Below are 11,518 nucleotides of genomic sequence, written 5' to 3'. Positions count from 1 at the left end.
GCATCAATGGAGGCCCGGATCTTCCTCACCACGTACATGCTAGCTGTGATGTGAAGCCAAACGATAAAATAACTGTTAATAGGTACAAATATAGCACATATATCTTACAGGATAATTACTAATACTACATTAAGAGGTAGAAGTAGTATTCAGAAACATTTTACAGCAAAAAATACCTCTAATTTCAGTAAATATAAATATTTCCCGGTGAAATGTAGCAAAGTTCATTTGTAGAGTAACTTGAAATGGATAATCGAATAAAGTATAGGAAGGCCTATTTCAACCAATGTAGCCTGCTTCCCACCACTCCATGTAATTAGTAGGCTGATAGTTTTCATATATTTCTCTCTCCGCGGCGTGGGCGCGGTCATAAAGGTTGAATACAGGGGGAGAAGAGAACAAAACGAAAATAAATCCTACCTTTTATTATCAGTCAGACCATGGTTGTTTCCTTATTTGTATCTATTCGGTATAACCTAACATTGTCACCTCTTCCGTTGCAGGTAAACGTCGCTATCTGCACTCTAAATATTGTGTTATAAAATCTGAGCTGTTACAAAAGCATTCAGCCAATTACATTCCGCGGATAATGACCAAGGCGGGGCTTAAAGCTTGCACACTCATTCTGATTGGCTTAGCTGTTACACAATTGCATAATATTAAGCGCATGACACATATCCGTAGAAGAGAGCTTTTAGATGAGTCAGTCCAACAGTGCAGATAATCTTCCTGCTTGTGATCACAACGTCCGTTAAAAAACATTATAACACATATGAGACGTTCTGCAGTAAGGAGGGGCGTTTCACCGACGACAGGTGTTCTTACTTTTATGTAGCTGACGGAGAATTTTTACTTTACACGACACTGTTCAACACTTAATTCTGCTTCCCTCTTTAACTAAACAACCACGGATGTCTTGAAAGACTCTTTCGCTAAATATTTTTGAAGATATCCGCGTTCTTGTGACACGTAAATACTACGCTTCCTATGTTTTGGTGCGGACTGCGTTCACACCAGCAATGAACCGCTCCAGAGTTCGCAAGCAAGCGCTCCGAGACCACCTATTTTAGCGGACCAGAGTGCGGTTGTTTAGTTCACTTAAGAGGTCTCGGACTGTGTTCACACCTGGTTCACACCGACCCAAATGAACCGCACCAAGCGGCTAAACGCACCAGGGTTCGATTCAACCGGACTATACAAGGCAGGTGTGAACGCACCCAAAAATGGTAAGATAGGTACAGTAGTGGAAGAAATATTCATTTACTTAAGTATAACATTAATACCACAGTATTACAAGTAAAAACTGCATAAGGTGAAATACTGGATCATTTCAAGAGTTACTTAAATTAGTTATTTTAAGGTTAGAGAGCAAATGTTCGCAAGGGGTTTTAATTAACAACGTATCTGAAACATGACATCAAACTACACAAGTATAAGAGTTCTAATATTTACAAAAAGGTTAAAGGTTATTTTGAAAAAGTAAATAATTGTTTTTTTTTTAATGAATGAAAGTTAACAAATTGGGGTGATCCATGTAATAATTTATTGTCAGGCATTTTATTGCAATTGACAGAGCTTAAATTATCCTTGTCCAATCTTAACAACCATCATAATGAGTAACTATTCATGTAAAGCAGGGTGAAACCTACCTGGAATAAACACTGCACACATCTTTTCACAATAGGAGTACAGCAGTTTCTCATACAGTTTTCTTTGTATCTTCAATATATACACATAGATTTCATTTAACTTAAAACAGCTTCACACAGCAAAACAACCACAACAAGTTCACACCGGAAACAGACGCATTCTTTCATATTACACTATTTTTTACAATAAAAAATAAAGTTGCAATCACCAGGGAAAAAAACAAAACATAGTTAGTGAGGAGTCAAAGTCAGAAGGAATGAGCTGAAGTTGAAGGGAGGAAGGGTGAATTGGTTCAGTGTATACATCAGTGTAGGAGGATTTATTTATGTAGGCAAATGTAAGAACAAATACTGAAATGTCAATGTTTTTTGTCCGTTATCATGTCAGCATTGTAAACAAAGAGGTGACTCCATATTAAACCCTTCCTCCCCTCAAGTTGTCACATTTTGTTTCACTAAACAAGACCTCACAAAACACACAAACATTCACTGGAGGGATTAAAGAGGACAGAGGGAGTGTTGATGGGTCAGGACCTAATCCATCCTGATCTTCTGGTTGGTCATCCTGTAGATGATGCTGTCGTATCCTGGGTCCATGTTCCACAGGTTGTATGAAGTGACGATGACGGCGAGGGCCAGAGCGATCATCAGCCACAGCACAATGTTGAAGATCACAGCATACTGGAAGTTGTACTTGTAGGCCAGGTTGTAAGGGCTGCCGGGGTTGCTCTATAATGTAATAAAAGTAGACGCATTACTTAAATAACAAACCTTCAACCTTTTCATCTTCATCACTTTGCATGCATTGCAACAGGATGTACTAAGATCTACTAACTATTAGGAATCACCTCCCACCATCTGACTCCCATTAGCCTTTTTAAAGAGCTGCTGATCAAAGCATTCCTTGTTTCCAGACCTAAGTCATAAAAACTAAGAAGCATGGACTAGAACGGCAATCCCACTGTAGTAGTAGAAGAACCTTTATTTAGCCAGGAAAATCAATTAAGAACAAACTCTTATTTTCTATGATGACATGACAGGAGGCAAAAGGCTTCCTGGGGGGATGGGGGTTGGGAGGAAGAAAATAAAAAGACAGACTCCGGGCACTACAGAACCCAGGAGACAACACAATGACACAGAGCAGAGAAATAAATACTAACAGTGTAGGCTTTGTTATTTCAGTCTCATATTTCTCACCATTGATAACATCACCCCAACACGAGACATGTACGGTACTTTAAATCATCAATAGAGCTTTGTCATGCACTTTTTTCACGGTACACATTTTAACTTTTTTATAGCATCAAAGGCACAAGGGAAACCATCAAGACCATGAAACCAGCTCCAGATTATGGAGATTTCCCACATGGCATAATATGCAAACACCATAAACTTAAAAGCAGTTGCCAGTTTATTAAGTAGAACTAACTCCAACTACTGCATTCTACAGGGTTCATACACTTTTTCACCAATGATTTTCAATGACTTTTCCATGACCGTTTCAGAACCACTGAAAATGGTTTATTTGAACATGGAACAGGAAAATAAGGTCTGCATATGAAACATGTTATGCCTATCTAAAACCAATCAAATGGTAGGCTTACTAGCTTCTACAGGCTAAAGCAACTAAAATCTCTCACCAGCAAAATACCTCGACAGTTAAATGCCATTTTACGTTTCATTACTGTACGATACAGTATTTATTATCATTATAGTATTACTATGTCGGGCGATTAGCTAAAATATAAATTATATTTGATGCAACTTTAGTTACATTTCCATGACTTTTCCAAAACTTTGGGAAAAATATTGTTTTCCATAACTTTTCCAGGGCCTGGAATTAGCATTTTGAATTTCCATGAGTTTTCCAGGTTTTTAATGACCGTAAGAACCCTGATTTTAATACAACAGCCCTGCAATAAACGTTGTTTAAATGAAGGTAGTCGTGTGACGTGCAACAAGTAATCATGACTTACGATCTGTTTGGATTCCAGGATTGAACGGGACTTCCTGGTCAAAGGAGCCTGAAAGGTCTTCACTGTAACCACCTCCACCACAGTGCTGTTGCCATATAGACCATACACATCCTCTCCAAACTACAATGAGAAAAAGTATTATTATACACAGATGAGAGATTTAAAATAAAAATGAGGATGTAAAAGTAAGTAAGGCCAATTTAGACTGTCTACTTACTTTCTGCAGAACGGTGGCGAGGATGGCGGTGGCGTCACGGTACTGAGGAGAGTCCTGGCCGTAGACCCGGCTGAGCTCCTCCAGGCCGGACAGCTCCAGAGAGTACAGGTCCGGAGAGTGATCCTTCGCCAAGTGTTTGTGTCTCTGCAGCTAGAAAACATGTAAAAGACAAAAGACATCTTAGCCATAATCCAAGAGTGTTTAAAGGTCCCCTATTATACTGTTTATCATCATTATATTATAGGTCTCAGATATATACAAAACATGTCTCTGAAGTGTTTGACTCCAAACACCAAACAGATCATTGCAGCATTACCCATAATCCCCTCTGTTTCAGCCCTGCTTCAAAAGTGCTGATTCTCTGTCTGTTAATTTAGATGAAAATAAGGAGCCCCTCCCCACGCCCCTCTGAGAGATATTTGGTTAAAAATAACACACTGGTGCTCTAGGAGGAGATTCAGGTGATAAGGTGGGGGGGTACCGTGGTTGCTGATTGGCTAATGGTTACACAAGCCAAACAATCGTTATGACATAAAGTGGCCAAAATCTGATCAGCTCATTTTCTGACAGGTTTTTATAGAAATGGATCAGGACAAAAAGAGAGAGGGTCTTTTTTCCTGAAACTTTCAGAATCTCTTTACACAGAGGGGACACATGTTGATGTATAAAAGACATGAAAAAGTGCATTTTGCATAATAGGTGACCTTTAAGCAAAACCGGCCAACTTACCAGAGCGGTGATATCGTGCAGGACTTGGACCTCAGACAGGAAGAGCAAATCAGCCTAGAAAGCAGAAACAGTTAAGAGGTAAGAATAAACAAGAGACTTCCAGTGAGACGAACATAGTTAACAGAAATAGTTAAAATCAGGTAAATCTAGTCACTTTATTTGAGGAACCTTCAGGAATCAAAGGTATTTTGGTGCTATATATATTTTATTAAGTGTACTAGCAAGAATACAAAAAATGATATCTGTTTTAATCATATGCAAATATACATAGTAAATAAGTATATTAAAAGGATAGTGATATCCCAGTTAAAGTCAACCATCATGTTGACGCAGATGTGTCTCTAAAAAGCATATGGTGGTTGTTAACAGCCAGCATAGCCTTGAGTGTGTACGGTATTGCCCTTTCAAACTCACCTCTGCATTCCTGCTGAGGGAGTTGAGCGGCAGGGAGGCCAGCACCGAGCCGTCCTGGGACAGGCGGGCGCGGATCTGCTGCAGGGTCACTGGCAGGTCCTCGAACACAGCATTGGCTTTGCCCAGCATATACAACCTCTTTGAGACACAACAAACACATTTCAAAAATCTAACACATGAGTGAATGCACACATGGTGAGTATTCCCTGTACAGTCTCAGTATATTTTCATTACCTCCTCACTGGGGGCCAGCTGCAGCACTACAGGAGTGTCCTCAGCAAACAGAGAGTGGACTGTCTCTGCAACACTGTCCAAGGTGAAGGGAACCGGCTGTGAGAACAAAGAAGAAGAACCACTGAATAACTAAGCCAAATGACATTGGATTGTTCAGAAATATATGATATCTGATGTGCAAAACATCATAACTCCACAGTCCCGTCTGACTCACATTTTCCAGGGGGTAGGAGGCCACACTATTAGGCATGTCCAGGCTATCCACTCCTCTCACCACCACCAGGACGTTGGCTCGGGGACGCTGGAACAACGGACCAGCCTTAAGGCCAGGCCAGGCCAGATCCTGTACAAATGAACACACATTGTTAAGGTGAGCTCCGCATAATCACAAACTTACACATGCAGTAAACTGGTTTTTCTGGCCTTTTGCGTGGCAGCCGAAACAACTTGTCGAAAAAACCTTTGGTCTCCATTAACCCCTGAGGGTAAAATCAGGCCCTTTAGCTGCTAAATCCTCTTTTGTTTACCAGCTAGAATGTAAGTGTGTCTGTCTGCAGATGGTATAGAGCAGTGGTTCTCAACTGGAGTTGGACTGGAAGTAAGGGGGCCATAAACGGTTTTGAAAACTTCTGTCACGTAGTGATCATCTTCTCAATAAAACATCTTTGCTGATGTTTTTTCGAGTCTTCTGGCCTTTGATCAGAATCAAGATTGTTGCCGGAAGTCCCCACAGAAAATAACTTTGCGGTAGAACTATTTTTTCTACATCCATGGGTACAACTTCAGATAAAAATGAACACCTAATGAAATATGACCCCCGGTTGGATGATTGGCAGGTCACAGAACAATGGCAGGTCACAGAACAATGGGAGCTATCTACCCTACCCACAATTTAAAGTAGTAGTAGTAGTTCAGTTCAGACAGTCTGAAAGACATTATAAAGAAAGAAAGGGGTATTACCTCGCTATAGTTTTTGGCATTGTTATTGCATACATTATTTTTTATAATATATACCAGAGCCCCTTAAGCTTCTTTTGAATAGCAACTAGAAAAGAAAGCACCTCTTGAACAGAGAAGCCCATGGTTAGAGCCACCAGGTCAGGGATCTTCTCTCCAGAGATGGGCCAGTCTCCTTTCTGGAAGGACACAAAGTCTGGAGACTGCAGCACCGTTAAACTGTCCCCATGTACACCTGTGAGACAAAATGAGAGGAGGTTCAATCCCAGTCAAACATGTGGAAAATGTAAGAATTAAATATTAAGTCACAGTAGAAACCCAGGAAGAAAACATTTACTACGCCAAACCGAGTATATATATTTTCAATTGAGTCTAAAATCTACCTTTCCTCCTAAATATAGAGTGACGTATCATTTATTTATTATATAGGGAATAATAATGACAGGCAAAGTCAGTTTCTGCCTAACTACCTGAACATTTATTTTCAACTAATTTTATCGAAATCCAAAACATGTATCCAGTCAGACATACAAATTGACAGTGACCTCTAAATGAGGAAATATTCTGTACTGCCATTACCACCTGACCTTATTTCATAATAAAAGTCTAATGTTTATATTTGTGCCATATATCATCGCAATTGACTTAATGCCTTCTAACTAAATAGGCCTAGGTATAATATAATACATTTATGTTTTTCTTGAATGGATTCCAATAGGTTAGTACTGTCACAAATAATTGTTAGAGTCGGTTTTTTATGCAGAAATAGCAGGAAATGGGTTTTTTTTGTCTCCCAAACATAGACATTTCCTGCTTTTATCTTATTGATCTTATATTAAACGGAATATATGTGGCTTTGGTAATGACAAAACCCATTCTGAAAAGACATTACTGTGGACTGATAAACTGGAATAGACATTTCACATTTTATAGACGATTTATCAAGTGACCTAGAAAACGGCACCATAATTGATAATGAGAATAAACGTTAGTTGAAGTGTTTTAAACTGAAAACGAAGACTCAAACACATTAATGTCATCTGATGTTTTGCTATTTAAGACAGCAGGCCCTTTTAAATGAGAGGCCAAGTCCCTTGTGTCAGTGTAGTGTTATAATTAACACTGCTATGTTAAATGCACATTACAGCAAACAGCAGTTTTCTCCACTGGACTTCACAGGTAATAGTAAACTGAACCCACTGTAACCAGCACTACAGCTCCGTGCACTGAGGCATTAACTCGTGACAGAGAGCCTGTGATTAATGTTAAAGAGGAACTAGCAGTGAACAGCCGGTCACATGCCAGCACAGCCTTGTGTGAATTACTAACCAGCAACATAGCGGAAGCAGATACATGTATTTCTTTATTTTACATGACCACGAATAATCTGTAAACCCCAACAACACACATCCTTATCCTCAATGCTTTGCTAATGCGTTAGCAACGGGCTATCTATATGATATGTATTTAAACCCCCTTGTTGAAAGCTTAATCGTATTAGATACTCCAATTCTACCCGTATAACAATATGATTTCACACATTCCTATTCATTAACATCACAGTATTACACCGGGCTTTAGGTTGTATTAGAAAGCTAAAGGCGATGCTAACGAAGCTAGGTTGCCATTTGCAAAAACGGTGGAGACATGACGCTATTATGTTATATTTAAGAAGAAAAAACACATCCTAAAAGACGGGAATCGTGAATGTCTTTCTTCACACATTACTTACCGCTTGTGATAAAGAAACAGAGCGCAAACGCCACGGATAAAACAGCCTCCATCCTTCGGCAGTTTGTCAGCGACATCTTTCTCCTTGGTGCAGCAGAGATCAGCTGACCCGACGTCACGGAACCGCAAACGATGATGGGAAAATATCTGTCACTGAAAGATATGAGGAACCATTTCTCTACAGGAAAATAAATGTTTGCGGAGCTCTCTATTTTAAGTTTGTATCGTTTCCTCAGTAGAATAGCTGTCCTTTTTTAGTATTCAATTGAAAATAACATGGCTTCTCACATAAACAACACATTTAAAGAAAAATCACTTCACACATCTCCTAACACTTCCCCTGGTGGTTTTACTATAACACCTGTTTAATTAAAGTCTGAAAGCTTTTGCATCAAGCATTTATTTTGTATTGCATTTGCTTAATTTTCGTGATTATTCTACCGTTTAGGACACAAAATCTACTAGCAAAACATGAAAACTCAAACAGATAATAAAGGAAATGAGAACACAAAAGTCCTCTTTGTGGACTGTTTTTGTGTATGTTTCTTTCTTAAAGCAGCAAACATAATCAAAATCTTTGTCCCCATTTAAAAAAAAAATGTAATTGTTATTTTAATTGTTTGTTGTTGCCAGACATCTTTTCATGCAATATTTGTTCAAGTTTTATATAAAAATGTTTATAAAAAGTAATGAATTTAATTCTTATTATCATCACTTTATTTAATTTTTTTTATAAAAAAAAAATCATATTAAATATGTTTAGATCTTTTTTTTCAAGTTAGTTTTTATGATTGTATTATTGCATTTTATTTATTTCATTATGATTTTATTTTATTTTATTATTCTATTAAATTATTCCTGTATTTATGCATTCATTTATTTGTACTCGTGTCATGTTCTGTACGCTATACCTGTGTGCCCGTTGTGTGCATAAAGGTACAAATTCCTTCCAAATCACATCACAGCAAGACCTATAGTCGGGCGTTCATGGTTATCTGTCCAGCAGTCTGAACCGAACCTCAAAAGTCTGGGTTGTTTTTTCAGCTAAAATGCTCCGTATGGCCTCTGTCTGTACCATTTACAGACAGACACACTTGTTGGTAAACAATGGAGGATTTAGCAGCTAAAGGGCCTGATATTACTACCCTCAGGGGTTGATGGAGACCAAATGTTTTTTTGATGGCTGCCACCCAAAAGGCCAGAAAAAATAGTTTACTGCATGTAAGCTTGTAATTATGCTGAGCTCACCTTAACAATCTGTGTTCATTTGTACAGGATCTGGCATGGCACATTGGCCCAGAGGTGTGTGTACTGGTTTTTCATGCAGGTGCTTGAGGTTCAACACCCAGGGGAGGGACATCTTTTGTCTTCTACTATGCTGATGTTAAATCTGGAGAAATTGTCCACACCACTTTTTGCTGATCACAAACACTTTTTTAAGGTCCACTTGCTAACTTTCTGCTGCATTTTACTGACAATTAGTAGGAAAACCGAGTGGGTGGTAAGCATGCAGTGAAATCCGGCGATTTTTTCACCTAGAGGCTTATGTTCTGAAATTACATCCTGCTGTTCAGTAAAAATGGGATGTTAGTCAGGAGAGGAGCTCTTGAGTGTCTTGAGTGTGGGCCTCCTGCACCTCCTGCCTCAGGACATGACTCTGACTTCAGCGTTCGTTCTGAGAGGGTAACTGGGGTCTGCCAGGCTCAACTCTTTGCAGCATCTCAATTAGCTGTCTGACAGCCTCTTGTCACTCCATAACCTTTACCTGGATATGAGAAACCGGCAAATGTCTCGCTGCCTGGAGACAGCAGCTGAAGCTCAGACTTCACTCCAGTAAGCTGTTGGCCTCAGATAAAACAAGGCGTCTTGGTTTTCAACATTAAAACACATCTTAAGATCGCTTCAGAGCCTGATGACGATTTAAGTCTGCTTTCCCTTTCTTAGAGGATTCCTCCAGGGGTTTATTTTTGCCCCGAGGGGCTGGATTGGCCATGTACCTCCCCAGAGCTCCATTGTTAGCTTGTGGATCAACTACCTCAGAATTCAGGGCCTTGCTCTTGGCTTCATGCCAGCGTTCTCTTTGCACCAATGCTGCAGAGATACTGTAGGGCAGTTCTTTTTGAGTAGCCTATATCTGCTTTGTATAACTCCCTTTACTTTACCTCATTTGCGTCAGTGTACTTTACTTTACTTCAGCTTAGTTAAAACTTAGCCAGATCGTCATGCTGACACACTTAGCTGCTAATTTAGTGCGCTCCGCAGAGCCTCACAGACTGATGTGTTTCTCTGCCGCAGTCCTTTACGGTCACTGAAGCAAAGATCAAACGCTGATCCATACACTCTTAAACAAAGCGTATTCAGGATGTGATGCAGACCATCTCTGAATAAGCCCACTGAGGGGCCTTGGGTCCCCCACTAAGCTCACGGTCCTCCCACTCTCTGTTCTTTGTGAACCCAGTCACCCTCTTCATATCTGGGGAGCCTGGAGCCCCATTTCAATCAGTACTCCAATACATGTAAAACTACCTGGCCTGAGGTTTATCCTGCTTTTTTTAATCTTGTGGTAATTGTTTTTATAAACTGTTCATATAATATATGTTTGATCTCATTAACAATCATAAACGCATCCCTTTTCTTTAAGGCTCTCATCCCAAAATACAAGAAAAAAAACTTCAAAAAGGTGTCAGGAATATATATTTTCTCTAAAAAGAGTCTACATTATGAAAGTTGGACATTGTAGTTTTATGAAAAGTTTTATTAGATTTAATTGGGATTTTGTCAGTGCTTTTGGACAATGATGGAGGTCAATGACAAAGGGAAATACAATCAATCTTGGCTAACACAAACAGTTCTTGAAAAAAAAAACACTATACTACTTGTATCATTTGTATATTATATTTTGACACACTCATGTGCAATATTCACTCTTGCAATTTACGCTTTATTTTTTTCAATTTGGGAACATTACCAGTTACTTCTATATTTTGATAATGGTCAGTTAAAAAATAAAATAAAAGAGTACTGCTACTTACGTTTTGTAAATCATTAATAACATGTGCATAGTTTTTTTTATATCGCATGTAATTATACTTTTTACTTTAATCTGCACTGGATTGCCGTTGTAATGCCGTCAATTTCCCTGTTGCAGGTAAAATAGAGGTAATCTAATTCTGATATAAAGTAGGTATTTTCAAATTCAAGTGATCATGCAGATTTTTGGTGGAAATGCAATAAATAAATACTTTTACTAATTCAATGTAAAAAAACACCTTCTGGAAGATGTTTTGTCATTGAATACCCGTTATGTTTAATATAATAGATGTTGCACACTGGAGGGCGCTGCAAGCCACAGCTTTCCAGCAGAGAGGCAGTAAAGGGACATCGTGAGGTGTTCCGTTTATGGCTGCAACAATAAATTGCATGACACCAACAATACACACATATTCCAAGAGATGGCAATGTAGGATTGTGTTGATCACACCTCGGTGACATCCAGGAGTGGAAAACGATAATTAGAGAAGATTCAATTTGACAGAGCAGCCAGTAACACTTTAGTTTTCATAGCCCGTTTTAATTCAACTGTGACTAAATAAAAAAAACGGAACACATGC

General features: G+C 39.0%; 1 protein-coding gene across 1 annotated transcript; it reads right to left on the bottom strand.

Moving 5' to 3' along the window:
• Positions 1-1,520: 1,520 nt before the first annotated feature.
• On the bottom strand, positions 1,521-8,066 carry atp6ap2 (ATPase H+ transporting accessory protein 2). The gene is made up of 9 exons (XM_079662795.1): positions 7,909-8,066; positions 6,281-6,411; positions 5,434-5,562; positions 5,220-5,315; positions 4,986-5,123; positions 4,572-4,625; positions 3,843-3,992; positions 3,626-3,745; positions 1,521-2,378 (listed from the first exon to the last, which is right to left on the bottom strand). Exons 1-9 carry the CDS (start codon positions 7,982-7,984, stop codon positions 2,184-2,186), a joined length of 1,089 nt encoding a protein of 362 aa, XP_079518921.1. The 5' UTR covers positions 7,985-8,066; the 3' UTR covers positions 1,521-2,183.
• Between the last annotated feature and the right edge of the window lie 3,452 nt (positions 8,067-11,518).

The sequence above is a fragment of the Notothenia rossii genome (genome assembly GCF_949606895.1).
Source record: "Notothenia rossii genome assembly, chromosome: 2".
Classification (NCBI taxonomy): Eukaryota; Metazoa; Chordata; class Actinopteri; order Perciformes; family Nototheniidae; genus Notothenia; species Notothenia rossii.
This window is presented reverse-complemented; position numbering and strand designations above follow the sequence as displayed.

What these genes read in the sequence shown, in the direction of transcription:
- atp6ap2 (XM_079662795.1), bottom strand. Translation starts at nt 7,984, where the DNA reads ATGTCGCTGACAAACTGCCGAAGGATGGAGGCTGTTTTATCCGTGGCG. An exon ending in CCTCCTACCCCCTGGAAAAT is followed by an intron (nt 5,316 to 5,433) that starts GTGAGTCAGACG and finishes TTGTTCTCACAG; the next exon opens with CCGGTTCCCTTCACCTTGGA. An exon ending in TCGCCACCGTTCTGCAGAAA is followed by an intron (nt 3,746 to 3,842) that starts GTAAGTAGACAG and finishes TTCTCATTGTAG; the next exon opens with TTTGGAGAGGATGTGTATGG.